This window comes from Necator americanus, chromosome I (genome assembly GCF_031761385.1).
Source record: "Necator americanus strain Aroian chromosome I, whole genome shotgun sequence".
NCBI lineage: Eukaryota > Metazoa > Nematoda > Chromadorea > Rhabditida > Ancylostomatidae > Necator > Necator americanus.
The window spans coordinates 20,398,507-20,412,559 of record NC_087371.1 but is presented as its reverse complement, the minus strand read 5'-3'; the positions used below and the strand labels follow the sequence as shown (position 1 = coordinate 20,412,559).

General features: G+C 42.8%; 5 protein-coding genes across 8 annotated transcripts in view; 1 reads left to right on the top strand and 4 right to left on the bottom strand.

Moving 5' to 3' along the window:
* RB195_006325 (uncharacterized protein) overlaps nucleotides 1-6,591 on the top strand; it is a gene marked incomplete at both ends in the record, with an annotated part of 66,151 nt that extends 59,560 nt beyond the window's left edge. For 2 of the 3 annotated variants that reach the window (XM_064179352.1, XM_064179350.1), the window contains 5 exons: nucleotides 1,935-2,097; nucleotides 5,415-5,648; nucleotides 5,747-5,875; nucleotides 6,210-6,290; nucleotides 6,496-6,591. In XM_064179352.1, coding sequence (XP_064036311.1) covers nucleotides 1,935-2,097; nucleotides 5,415-5,648; nucleotides 5,747-5,875; nucleotides 6,210-6,290; nucleotides 6,496-6,591 — 703 coding nt within the window. The remainder of the gene's footprint in view (nucleotides 1-1,934; nucleotides 2,098-5,414; nucleotides 5,649-5,746; nucleotides 5,876-6,209; nucleotides 6,291-6,495) is intronic. The other variant, XM_064179351.1, reaches the window with a different exon arrangement.
* Nucleotides 6,592-9,847: 3,256 nt separating this feature from the next.
* On the bottom strand, nucleotides 9,848-10,264 carry RB195_006324 (uncharacterized protein; the record flags this gene model as incomplete). Its single annotated transcript, XM_064179349.1, has 1 exon — nucleotides 9,848-10,264. The coding sequence occupies one exon, from the start codon at nucleotides 10,262-10,264 to the stop codon at nucleotides 9,848-9,850; it is 417 nt and encodes a 138-aa protein (XP_064036309.1).
* Nucleotides 10,265-10,276: 12 nt separating this feature from the next.
* Nucleotides 10,277-10,489, bottom strand: RB195_006323 (uncharacterized protein; the record flags this gene model as incomplete). Its single annotated transcript, XM_064179348.1, has 1 exon — nucleotides 10,277-10,489. The coding sequence occupies one exon, from the start codon at nucleotides 10,487-10,489 to the stop codon at nucleotides 10,277-10,279; it is 213 nt and encodes a 70-aa protein (XP_064036308.1).
* A 39-nt stretch (nucleotides 10,490-10,528) lies between these two features.
* RB195_006322 (uncharacterized protein) lies at nucleotides 10,529-11,272 on the bottom strand (the record flags this gene model as incomplete). The annotated part of the gene is made up of 1 exon (XM_064179347.1): nucleotides 10,529-11,272. The coding sequence occupies one exon, from the start codon at nucleotides 11,270-11,272 to the stop codon at nucleotides 10,529-10,531; it is 744 nt and encodes a 247-aa protein (XP_064036307.1).
* A 138-nt stretch (nucleotides 11,273-11,410) lies between these two features.
* On the bottom strand, nucleotides 11,411-12,998 carry RB195_006321 (uncharacterized protein; the record flags this gene model as incomplete). Of its 2 annotated transcripts, XM_064179345.1 has the most annotated exons (3): nucleotides 11,411-11,689; nucleotides 11,856-12,872; nucleotides 12,954-12,998. In XM_064179345.1, 3 exons carry the CDS (start codon nucleotides 12,996-12,998, stop codon nucleotides 11,411-11,413), a joined length of 1,341 nt encoding a protein of 446 aa, XP_064036305.1. The 2 variants fall into 2 exon arrangements, with proteins under 2 accessions (XP_064036305.1, XP_064036306.1); XM_064179344.1 differs by lacking the exons at nucleotides 11,411-11,689; nucleotides 12,954-12,998 and having other exon boundaries at nucleotides 11,817-12,800.
* Between the last annotated feature and the right edge of the window lie 1,055 nt (nucleotides 12,999-14,053).

The window sequence follows — 14,053 nt, the reverse complement described above, 5'->3', positions numbered from 1 at the left end:
TTTTTTTAGATCAGATTACTTGAAACCATACCAGGGCATTTTTGTTCATTCCATCAATTTGTCTTTCACGAATTAAAGAAGAATGTTCGCTTCACATTACTGTATAGTAGTGACTAGCTGACTTAATAATTCCACTCTCCGCATAGTTATCTCAATGAGCACTAGTTTTCTAAAGCTTGGTCCTCTAATATCAGTTTCTTGCTCAAATTTCTGATTGTTTGATCATCAACAGCACCAAACAAGGCTTGATAAACTGTTCTCACCCTAAAAAATCGCAAATAGCGCCCTGGTCTGACGATCCGTAAAAATTAAAAATGGTGAGGTCATCGATACCCTAATGATGGTCAATCTATCAGTGACATCTTTGAGTAGTTCAGCGACCAGTCGACACCAGCTTTTGCGAATTTTGAAGATATTTTCAGTGAATTCTTTCATTTTAAATCAATATTTCAATTAAATTGGAACTATACTCCGAAATAATGCAGAGAATACAAGAACAAATCTAGTAACATATAAAGCCGTCGAAAATCTATTCTAAAAAGAATAATGTGTAACGTTTTCTTTCGCTTGCGTACATACGTCCATAGGGTGCACATCATATGATGCTAGGATTCATCCAACTGTCCTCTGACTCATTAAAAACGGATCGTTCTTTGGTCGGATGTAAATGAGGTTTCCTGCAATTACTTGCCCGAGCCTTCCAAGCATTTATTATGTGCTCGAGAAAAGTTCTGGATTGCTTGTATCTGAAGGCTACGTTACACTACTTGGGTTTCCACTAAATTAGTATTATATTGAAAACAGCTGTTGAGCTGTTCTACTTCTAGTTCTCATATTTATAGAGCACACTCAATATCCCCTGATATCTCTCTAGTCTCTGCTCATCAGATCCCCACAATTCACCTATTTTTGATGGTGGCAGTCTTAAACAATGATGAAAGGATGATGACGAAAAAAAGGTGAACAATTCCCTCATCAGATCCCCTATTTTTATAAATACTAAAACAATAGTATTAAACCATCAAGAAATAATCTTGATGTCATTTTGAAAAAAGTCAGAACGCAATTCACAGCCACTAACATTCGTCTTGGCGTGATATCACAAGATTTTACGATATCTCACTGTTCCATTTCACCAAACGCACATTCGCACGTGCTTTCACCTTCATTAATTGAAACCTCAGATGTTTCGAATGAGAAAAACACGTTTTGTCCTAATGAAGGAATTCTCGTTTGAAGCCAATTCATTACAAAACGTTATCCGCATCCATGCATATCAAGTGTCCGTGACGTTGAAGAATTCACGCTAACGTGTGTGTTCTAATATGTTAAGAAAATCTCTCAATTTCAAGTTGAATTTCACCCGCCACAAAGGGTGCCGCGCCATTTTCTACTGTCATGAAATCTACTGTAGAAAGTGTGCGTTGACTCGGACCTGATACGCTTTTCTTTTCCTTTTCCTTCCTTGGTGCACCATTTTGCAACTAAATGAATCAAGGAAGAAGCAAATTTCCCTCTCTAAGACCCATTTTACTGCTCCTCTTCAATTTTGGTCTGAAGAAAGTATCAGTGCAAAACAAAATTACCTTAATTATACAGTGCAACATCATTTAGAGAATTAATTGTCACGTACCATAATCTTGTACAGTTGATGAATACTTCCTCAACTGAGATTTGTTTAAAGGTATACCGTATAATGGAATTGTTTTGATTGCTCTGCAGCAATCGATCATTGCGATTGAAACGTAAGAATATTGTGAATTCCAATTCATGACGGTATCGAATACCGTACATATAGACGTACCATTACATTACTGTTTGTGGACTGGTATTCACGAGGCGTCACTGTAATTCTTGGTTAAAATCCCTAATCTTCTCTGCTATTTGAGAGTTTTGAGCTGTTCTGTCAAAGTATGAAAAAAAATTTGTTTCAGTGCCAGCGAGAAGGTCGGCACGCACTTCAGCACTCCTCAAACGGATCGAAAAAGTCGTGTGAATGGCGTAAGAAGAATGAGTGATGGACAAACGAATAAAGCCACTGGAAAGGTAGATCGTGGAGCTTCTAACGTTAATCAGAAAACAAATCTCGTATTAGAGGTGAGCGCGAGGATGACCGTTCTTTGATTAGTTAGAAGAGAGAACGAACGATCACAATATTTTCCTCGGCACTATACATATGTAGTCCTTAGAGACACTGACGGTGATATCTTTTTATTACTTGACAGAATAATAATAATGACACTTATTTCTGTTCTTTCCTCCCACCATGCCTTTGTGCTCTCCTTCTTCTTAATTATAAAGACAAACGAATCTAACAATGCGTGAACAAACTGATCTACGCCGAATCCAGGTAGTCTGCAATATTTTGCAGAAGCACTCACGCTCTGCACACCATTGGATGTTTTATTTTTTGTCAACGATAAATATACGGTTTCCTACAAAGGCAACATAATAGATTACTTACAAGATGCTTAGCATTCCTATAGAGGAAAATTAGACGAATTTGAGGCACTGACTGACATAATGTCAAATCTACATCATATATGTAGTTCTGCTTAATCTTAATAAGAAAGATACTAGAAATATCCTTCCTTAAAGCAGGTACATATGCCGTAATATCTAATCTAATATGCTATGACGACAATCGAAATCCATAGCGATTCACGAGTGTGTGATTAATTAAATTTCAAAAAAAAAAACTGGTGAAAGACCGATAACGAAATCAACGGTATTTCACCAGATTTTTTGAAAGTCTATGCGTAGTAGATGAATATGTGGATGAGTTCGCAAAAACAGATGGTGCGAGAAAAATTATGTATTGAATTATCCATCTGCTACCAGAAAGTACTAACAATTTCTTTTTATTATTTTGTTGTTATTTTTCATCTGTAATAAAGTACATCGAAGTATCCATATTGCACTTTTCTAACGCATCAAGCTCTTCTCTTCTCAGAAATGATATTCTCTCCACGTCTAGACGTCTATAATAATACAAACCTCGCAGATAATGATAAGAAAGGATAAAGTGTCTGGCGTTAATCAATCTGCTTGGGATGCGCCCCCACGTTCACTTCAATTCAGAATCGTTTGAGGTTTACGAACGTGTATCTGGTCTGTACAATGACTTGCGGTGGCTAGCCGATGTGTCAAGTCAGTGTTTCTAGCCTCCCCTCAAGTCTGGTACCAATTTATCGACCCCGAAGGGATGAAAGGCTTGGTGAGCACTAGGGCGGATTCGAACCTCCGGTCGATCGTGCAGGAAACGGAACCTCTTACCGACTGTCCTACACACGCCCCAGAACTCGCAAATATTTCCACTAATCAAACCAAAACAACTCGTACTCGTATAAGAACGAAAGCTGCAGTAGCGTAATGGTGAGAGCTTCCCACAATGTCTGCAACTGTCAACGGTTCAACACCTCTCCAATCCAACCACACTCTTCAAACCTTCAGTGATCAATAAATAACTGACTGAAAGAAGAAACAGGCTTTAGATATTGGCAGGTCCGTCATGTCTACGTCGCACATATGAGTGTAAGTCCCTATCATTATGGATTGAGGTCAAATGCGTTAGCGTCCGGAGTCATTAACGCAAAACACTTTGTCCTTTGCAATAATCAGATATTCCTACTTGTACGGATACTAATTACTGCCCCTCCCAAACGTACACAGGGACGGGACGCCAGCCCATCCATAACGTCGTAGGACGAAAACGGACTTGTTGACCCTTTTATTAGTTTATTTTATTTTTTTACTAGGGGAGACACGGACTCCCTTCAAAAATCCCATAATTTTACACTGCTACCCGGGGTGAGTGTAGCGCTTACGGTGAGAGATTCGACTGTGGTTGCACTACCGGTAGTTAGGACCCGCTCTGACCCCAAACAAGCCTTCTGTCCATCCGGGATCGATAAATTGGTACCAGACTTGTCTGGAAGGACAAAAACACGGGCTTGATACATCGGACACGCAAATGCTTGCAATGTTGCATTCGCGTTCATAAGCCTCAAACGAATTCTACATTGAGGTGGAACGCATAGACGCATCCCCATGGGGATTATTGAGCCTCATGCATCCCATCCTGTATCCTTCACATCGCTTCCTACAAAAATTCCACTGAGACTAAAAGAGACCTGTTTGATGTTTTCCGAGCTCATCCCCCCTTATGTTAAATAGGAACCAGTTTTTCTTCCTCCTGTTCTTTTATTCCGCATTCTTCTCTCCTTTTCATCTCATCTCTCATCTCTTCACTTTTTCATGTGTTGAAGAAAATGTATCAAGAAACTGACAATATTGAGATGACTTCACGAATGGGCATAGGTAGGACCGTAGCTCGTACAGTCCTGCCTATGTCCGACGTACAACTATGAGCGTAATCACGCTTTCTTCTCCCAAGAAGTCCAGAAAAATGCGTGAGGAAGAGTATTGGTTGCACCCGTGGTCCTCCCTACGAGACAACTTACTACGCGATAGAACTGGGCCGACTCTGCCGACATTAAACGTGCACAATCCAACTAATGTATCTCAATTAAACCCCGGACGCTGCATATGCATTTTACTGCGTTTTATTCGTGATCGTTGAGGTTTTGGAACACGTGTTGTCCTATGCAATGAATGGAAGGAGCCAGCCGATGATCAAATCATTGATCATCAGAAATCATTTATTCTCCGAGACAAGTCTGCTACCAATTTATCGAATCCAGAAAGGTGAATTGCTTGGTTGGCATCAGGCGGTTTCGAACTTTCGACCGTGCGGCAACAGCGAAACTCTTGCCAGCTGAGCCACTCTCGCACCGCCTTTAATCTACCGATTATGAAATGATGGTATGCGATTGACAGCACTGGTATTTTTGCGGTCCACTCTGTTGGATTTCAAGATCAGAGAAGATATTCATTTAATCCTGATTTCCTTCTAAGAAATTTAGAAAATTCTGATCTTATCAAACATCGCGGAGTAGATATTTGTGAAGTTTTGGTAAAATGAAGTGTAGAATTGCCGCTAAGTGTACGGTGGCATTCTTGGACGGTACTGCTACCCATTTCTGTCGATCGATAGAATAATAATCTATAATATTCGATAGGGAGATTGCGCTCGTGGTAGCGAAAACGAATTTGCTGCGACTGTGACTCTGAAATAATCTTAATTACGCACAATGACACGAAAAAAAGAACGAAGAACTGCCGAAGGAGATGTAGGGCGCTCATGGCCGCATCGCTTTATTGACTAGATAGACTTTATTGACCATAGAACGGTGGAGATGGGTGCCAATATCCACCCCCACGATCGGACGTTGAGCGTCAGGCCGACACTTTACGTTCGGCTTCGGCTGTACTGGTACAAGAAAAACAAGTACGACAAAGTAGAGATAAAACTATCAGAAATTCGTTACACTCGAATATTCAGTTTTTTTCAGCGAATAAAAGTGAAAAATGTGGAACGGTGGGAGCCAAACGTGTACGAGAAAGAGTTACTTCGTCGGACATGGAGCGATGAATTTGAATTCCTCTACGAACTTGGATCCTCAATCTATATGTATATTTTTGAACACAATCCAAACTGCAAACAGTTGTTTCCTCAACTCATCAAATACGGCGATAACTGGAAAGATTCCCGGGAATTTCGATCACAAGCGCTCAAATTCGTACAGGTACATGTGTAGTCAGCAGCTTTTACCTAATTTGTCACTTTTTAAAGGAATCAGTTCTTCATAATAACAGCTCCCACGCTGTAATTTATTTTTTACAGACCTTGTCGCAAGTTGTCAAAAATATTTACCACATGGATAGGCTAGAGCCGTATTTGTACGGTATCGGACAACGACATTGCAAATACGCTGGTCGAGGATTCAAACCTGAATATTGGGAGGATTTTCAGGTATTTTTTGAGTATTATTTACTGTTGTTGCAAATACTTTGATTCAACTAACTATCATTCCATTACGTGCAATGGTCAATTTTTGAAACAGATCGTTCTAAATATTTCTGAGAAAACTTATGCTCACCACTTTTGCCATAGTTATCTGTTTTTGAGCACCAGCACTACTTTAAAATAAGATTTTGTCTGATCTGGCTACACTGGAAAAAAAATGTTTCCAGTTAATCAGTGGTTCCTTTGTTTAGGGAAATAAAAAATAAATTCCAGGACTCTTTTTACGTTTTTTCACCACATTCGTTGTCGATGTGTTTTGTGAGGCTGAAAACTATTCCAGGACGCCATGGAACATTCACTTGCCGAACATATGAATAGTTTAGCTGATTTGGACGCCCGCCAACGGATGGACGCCGTCACCGTGAGTGATTCATTTTGTTTTTTTTACGGGTAGTTGTGAAACCGGCATTTTTATCTGTTTATGAAACTACACGCCTGCTGACAGCACAACTTTGTCATCTAATGTTGTCGTATGAAGGGAAAAAACATACAACCATATTAAATAATTAGTACAAATCGCCTGAACACGTTTGTCTTCTTTTTAATCAGGTGCAATCAGTTTTCAGGTCTGGCGAACGTTAGCCCTCTATGTCATCGCCCACATGAAAGCCGGCTATTTTGACGGTCTAAAATCTATCAATAAACATCCTCCATTAGCCTGATTCTCATTCGCATTTCTATTTTTCTTGAACTCTCAAATAGATCAATTTATCATTTCCTTGTTATACGGACTACTCGAAGTCTCGTTCTACTGTTCTCCTCGCGAGCTTCTGCCGGAAACAGCAGAGAGCATCCTAGACGTGTCAGGTTGTACATAAAAACATTTTTACTATCTATATTGGTAACGGATGTTCCTAAAATCAAGTCTGAAATGGTATTGCCTGATTCAGCTGTGGTCTTTCATCGGAACTTTTTTATTCGTTTGTTGTCGTACTGTATTATATTACTGTATTGTATTATATTGTAATCCTCTTTAACACTTCTCATTCTCATTGATTCTGTGTCAGTTCATGTAATACATAAAGTATTGGCACTATTTGGTGTTTAATACATTCAATGAAATTCAAGCGTAAGGGTATTCCACAAAATATAAGCGTAATTTATGTGTTTGTGTTGTAAAAAATGTTTTACGAGACTGCTTATTATCGAAATGACTAGTGCTGATAATGCGATGTGAAATCCTGTAGCAACGTGATCATACCGTCGTAGTTGCACGGCCTCTGACCAACCGAAACTGCGAACCCTTCTAGGATTTCGTTGCAAAGCAACGCCGTCTCATTGATTATGGATCGAAATCAAAATTTAGATCAAATATCACTGATTTTCTGGATCTCAAACCTATTTCCCGTCTTCTTCATAAATTTATGAGTCTGTGAGAGAGCGGGCGATAATCGACGAGGTTTCCCAGCAGCTCATTCAAGTAAATTATTGAGTAGCCTGGTGAGGCAACCAGCATGTATACAAAGGTGAAAAATCGAACTCGAAGGTTGCTTTTCGCTGATTTTCGGGAAGATTGGGTGAGGAGAAGGGAAATGAGCGTCAGCACACTCACAATCGTAATCTACATGCCCGACCCTACATATCTCTTTGCTTAGGATATTTTAGCAGGAATGCATCATGTTCGCCTACGACATCCTTTTCGTTACCATTTTCCTAGTAACACCATAATTTTCAACAAACTAAAAATATACATGGATAATCATGGAGGTGATTTTCAGATGGGAAGATAAAAGAAGATCTTGTTTTACTTTCCAGTGCTAATTATGACTCTATAGGTCAAAACGACGAGGATTACAACAAGTTGGTAGGATTTGTTGGCCAAAGTGATCAAGTGGTCTCTTATACGCCATTTTGGACGAAAATGATTCTCAAGGTTTTTCTTCCACGTAACGACTGCAATCGTCAGTTAAAGGCAGCGTCTCACGAAATTGACGTAGTTAGAAAAGTCCAGGGGAAAAGTAAGTGAAACTTGTTGATAGTCGAATTTAAGCAACAGCCAAGATTGTTAACAAAATTTATTACGGCTAACGTTTCGGCGTTGTCGCCTTCGTCAGAGCCTGGAAAGTAAGAGCATTTGCAATATATCCTCTCAAATGCCTCATCCAGAACAAGTCATCATCCCCTAGGATATTACACCCGGAAACAAAAACCAAAAAAGCCCAAATCGTTGCGCCTACCTTAGTAGCCGCGTTGCCGTGATGTTAGCGGATATCCGCGTGGTGCTATCGCTCCGCTGATACTAATTAGGATGCGACCCGCATGTGACCCCGTAGATCAAACCCGCAAAGGTCTTGATACAGAGCCAGCTCGTTGGTCACGGCTAAGCACCCTTCCTTTCTATTCATTTTTGGACATTTTGCATTTATCCAAAACGCTTCTAAAGTTCTGCGAGCTATAATTTCGGGTTCGTACGATAGAATTGTGACAGCTACGCAGTAAAGCTATACGGGCTAGTCTGGTGAAATGCGGTCTCGAGGACCAAGTGAGAGTTGTGGAAATACCCCCAACAAATCTCAAAAAACAACTAGTTCGAAACAGAATGTACGACCGCTTCTGTCTCACTCCAGACTGTGTAATATGCCCATTCGGGAAGGAAGGGGACTGCATGGTCTCTGGTGTAGTCTATCTAATTTCGTGCAAAACATTGGCGAAACAGGGCGCCCCCTTTGTATTCGCATTAAAGAACATCTAAGGGGGATGAAACAATCGAATGCAGCAACTCCCCTCGGAGTTCACCGCAGACAATGTCATGAAAACGTTCTTTTCTGCGTAGCTGTCACAATTCTATCGTACGAACCCGAAATTATAGCTCGCAGAACTTTAGAAGCGTTTTGGATAAATGCAAAAGGTCCAAAAATGAATAGAAAGGAAGAGTGCTTAGCCGTGACCAACGAGCTGGCTCTGTATCAAGACCTTTGCGGGTTTGATCTACGGGGTCATATGCGGGTCGCATCCTAATTAGTATCAGCGGAGCGATAGCACCACGCGGATATCCGCTAACATCACGGCAACGCGGCTACTAAGGTAGGCACAACGATTTGGGCTTTTTTGGTTTTTGTTTCCGGGTGTAATATCCTAGGGGATGATGACTTGTTCTGGATGAGGCATTTGAGAGGATATATTGCAAATGCTCTTACTTTCCAGGCTCTGACGAAGGCGACAACGCCGAAACGTTAGCCGTAATAAATTTTGTTAACAATCTTGGCTGTTGCTTAAATTCGACTATCAACAAGTTGCTATCTCTATGCCAAGATTCAAGGAAAGTCGAACTTTCGCACTTCTGGAAGATGTACCAGTAAGTGGAAGTTTGGATTGTAGAATACGGAAACGGGCGTATTTCCGCCCATCTCCATCTAATCGCCGTAAAGAACGGCGACTAGATGAATATGGAACACGGTGTTCCTTCCTACGAAATCAGTTGCATCGCGCTGCATGTACCAATGAGGTCTCCTTAGGAGCCCATTCAAGTAAAATCAATTATTAGGCTGCTGGGGGGATCGTAGCGTGTACAAGAGAATGTGTTCTAACGTACCTAGTAGGAATCCCGTTCACCTGCCGTTTTTTCTTACGACACTTAGGGGAATGTGAGCGGAGCCACGCTCGTTCCCTTAATCTATAACCACTAGTATATGTTTTCCCTCGGGTTTCCTACTACACCAATGCTGCCTTTAATTGGAACTTTATGGATGGAATGGATAAAACTAAGTTGAACGATTTCAAACCGTTTTTGGAACTGATTTCAAAAGTTTTACAACAAAATGTCCCCCTCACAAGTTTTTACCTATGATACATTTCGTTAAAAAGTTTCTAAGAGATGTAGTGAATAGTTAGGACCTTGCATTAACAATTTCCCCAAAAAAGGAAAAAGTTTGCTCCCAATTTTGTAATTTCGGTTATGTTACATTCTTCTTCTTCTTCCTAGCGATTGTCCCGCGTTGTTGCAGGGTCTGCCTTTCTGCTTCTTGTCTTCCATTTGGTTCTATCCATTGCATTAGTCGTACATAAACGCGCATCTATCATATCCGGCTTCATACGATCTAACCAGCGAATCTTTGGCCTCCCACGCGGCCTCACTCCTGAGACGTCGAGCTTCAGTGTGGTTTTGGCCACAGAATCTTCCTCTCGCCGCAAGACGTGACCGAACCATCTCAGTCGGGCCTCCTTCATCTTCTCAGTTATCGAGACGACGCCGAAGATGGAGCGCACAGTGTCGTTGGATACTTTCTCTTTTAGCGTTACACATATTGTCCACCTTAACATCCGCATCTTCATAGCGTGTAACACTCTTTCCAAGGCTTTCGTCGCATCCGTAAAGGGCAACAGGACGCACAACATTCCTGTAGATCTTTACTTCAGTCGAACAGGGACTTTCCTGTCGCACAATACGCCTGTTGCCATTTTCCATTTCATCCATGCCGCATTAACACGTGCTCGACCTTCTTGATCAATGTCGGCTGTGGAAGTCACTTTGGATCCAAGGTACTTGAAACAGTTCAACTTGTTTAATTCGGTGCCATCGACACGAATTGAACCATCCTCTATCCTTGGTCCGCACTCCATGTACTCAGTTTTTGATGTGTTGAGGCGCAATCCATATTTCTACAGCCGATCCTTCCAAGACTGTGCTTGTTTCTGAAGATCACCTCGAGACTCCGACGCGAGCATGACATCATCGGTAAAGAGTAGAGTCCACGGATGCTGCTTCTGGATTTCCTTCGTTATCGTGTCCATGCGCAGTATGAACAGCAGAGGTGAGAGGGATGAACCCTGGTGAACCCCTACTTCTACAGGGAATGGCCTGCTTGTTCCAGCAGCACATCCGACAACGCTGGTGGGCTTCGCATAAACCAGCTTTGTCCACCGCACATATACTTCTGGTACTCTATGCGACCTCATGGACATCCATAACAGCTCATGTGGGACACGGTCGAAAGCCTTCTCGAGATCGAGAAAAGCAAGATGCACACTGCGGTTCTTCTCTCGATGTTTCTCCAGAAGGATACGGACAGCATGGATAGCATCCATAGCGCTGCAGTCTTTCACAAAACCGCACTGGTTGAGTGAAACGCTGACAATTTTCCTCAGACGAGCCTCCGGGACACGCTCAAAAACCTTCATCGTATGGCACAGCAGTCCTGTACGCCTGTACGAAGTGCAGTCAGCAATGTCTGCTTTCCCTTTCCAGACAGGCACGGTCACGGAAGTTTGCCAAACGTCTGGAGTCTGTCCTTCTGCAACTATCTTGTTAAATAGAGTTGCGAGCCACACGGACTCTCGATCTCCTAGCAGCTTCCAGACATCAGCAGGTATGTCATCAGGACCGGTTGCCTTGTTCGACTTCATTTTTGCGAGGGTAGCACTGACTTCGACTGCAGTAATTAGTAAAATAGGACTCTCGACGCTGGGATAACTTGGAATGGGAAGGTGACAGAATTCTTCGTTACACAACTGATTGTAGTACTCTCGCCACCTCTCCAGGATCTAACCAGGGCGGCGCAGAACGGCTCCATCAACTCCCTTAACGATCTTGGTGTGTTCCATATCCAACGTTGAGCGATGTCGCGCTCTAACTAAACGATACACTGCCCGCTCCCCTTCTCTGGTATCAAGCATGTCGTACACAGCCTTGTAGCGGTCCGACTTCGCCTTGGAGACTGCCTTCTTAGCCTCCCTCTTCGCCGCTAGGTAAGCATCCCAATCTTCAGGCTGACGTGTCCTCCACCAGAGCTTATACTTGGTCTTCTTCTCACGAATTGCCGCCTAAACTTCCTCGTTCCAAAACCACGTAGCCTTTTGTACTTTGGGCTTACCTAGAGTCGTCTTTCCCAGAGTGTTATCCGCGGTCAAGCGTATAACGCTGGAAGTAGACGACCACATTTCCTCCACACTACGAGTAGGGTGGGGAAGTGCAGATGGAGCCACGGACGCAAAAAAATATCTCCTTTCGATCCTTCAGGTTCCACCATTTGATGCGCTGTGTTTCAGTCCTTGGATGTCTTTTCCTTGGACGGGAGATTTTCAAGTCCATAACGAGCAGATGGTGTTGGGCAGCGACATGGTCTGTAGGGATGACTTTTGAATCCTGCAGAAGTCGGCGATCTCGTCGGCGTAACATCCAGAAATCTATTTGTGTTTCACGACCGCCGCTGGTGTGCGTGATCAAATGCGATTTTCTTTTCCGATACTGCGTGTTAGCAACGATCAAGTCACTTGCAACAGCATACTCCAGGATTCGCAACCCGTCGTCGTTACGAGCTCCATAGCCACCATGACAACTCTCGAATCCGTCTTTCCGAGAACCGACATGTCCGTTGAAGTCTCCTCCGATTAAAAGTATTTCTTCGCTTTTCAGGGATTGGACGTACTGCTCCAGATCCTCCCAAAAGCTTGCCTTCTCTTCTTCACTACAGCCCGCCTGTGGCGCATAAGCAGAGACGACTCGCAATTCCACTTCTCCTGTATCTACTTTTACAGCCATCAAGCGATCCGATAGTCGATCCACCGCTGTGACGCTATTTCTAAACGACTCGTTCAATATGATACCAACGCCATTGCGATTCGATGTGCCGTGGTAGATCAGCTTGTAGCCATCGCCTAATTCCCTTACCTTGGAGCCTTTCCAGCGAGTCTCCTGTACACAACATATGTCAACACGGCGTTTTCTGAGACTGTCTGCCAGTTCAGGACTTCTTCCAGTAAGCGTCCCAACGTTAAGTGTTGCCAAGCGCACTGGATGTTGCTGGCGATGGCGGACTAACTTCTTTGGCCGGCTTCGTCCTCTAGCCGGTAGCCCTCTCATATTTGCCACATTGCCCGGGCGAGGACAATGCGCGTCGCTTCTGGGGTACGCCCTAGCTTCTGAAGAACACATAGTAGACATTAGCAGTATGACGCAACGGGTTTGTTGTCCTCGGTCGGCTTGTCGCACTAGCAAGCCAGCAGCCTGGCACCGGAATCGTCGTACTACCCCCTCACTTAGCTAGCCTGTAGCCTTGGCCCAAGGACCGGGCTACTAGCCGGACACCTTTGTAGCACGGTTGAACCTGCCGAGACGAAGTCTCGCCACCATAGCTGCCCGACGGCCAGGGCCACCGCTGCGCTGCTTTGAGGCGTGAGGTAAGATTTGCAACAGTTATGTTACAGTGTTCTAGATAATTCGCTCTGCTCATAGGCCACTGTTTATGCTGGTCTTGCATCAAAAAATCGTCTGTTGAATACTTCTAGACTCTTAAAAAGTTTGAAATGGAACGATACATGTGAGAAAAAGCGCGAAATACGCGAGTCAAAATGGCTGATCGATCTATCGCCGGCCGTCGATGGGTCAAAGTCATTAGTGATCAAAGCTGGATACTTCCTTCCGAAGATCAGCCGACAATTTAATCCTTTTGTGGTCGATAAATCGATAGCATATTCCGCTGAGAGGATAAGGACTCTTACTAGATATTGTGGTGGACCTGCGCACGGCACTGTATAGACGGCACACGTGTTCATAACACTCAAACGCATCTTTAAACAGGACCGCGTGTGCGCATTTCGAAGGACTTCACCTATGCCAACAACTTCATTCGTCATCATATCTGACCCCATTTCGGAATCGTTTAATTTGCTAAAAGGCTCAAAGCGGAGGCTCAAAGAGGGAGGGAGGGCGTTTCAAACATCTTCTATACTTGATTTTGGCGTGATTGAACCAGATCCAGGATTTCTAGGAAAATTTGCAGAAAAAAGAACTCAAACTCAAGTTCAACTACTTTCTTTTGCATTTCTGCTCACTTATACACACCGCAGAAAACAAAACACCTGGACGCCTGAAATGCTTGGTTTTCTTCTGCAACTTCGTTGCTAAATGCAAACCTCAGTCACTTTTCTTTTTAAATGTAATGCTCAACAATGTTGTGCCTTTATTGAAGATAACCAAAATCGAGTCAAAACAATCTGAAACCTGCTGCAGTTAAGTAAACGGTTAACCTTTCACTGCAAATTTTGGTCTCTGTAGGTGTTATGGTTCTTTTAAAAGCTAGTTAAGGAGAACTCGGAAATTTGAGGTAAAATGCAAGATTTTTCTCTACTAGGTTTCAAAAAAAAAAACTAGGGAAGCTAGCAGCACTAACCTTGTTTGAATATAGA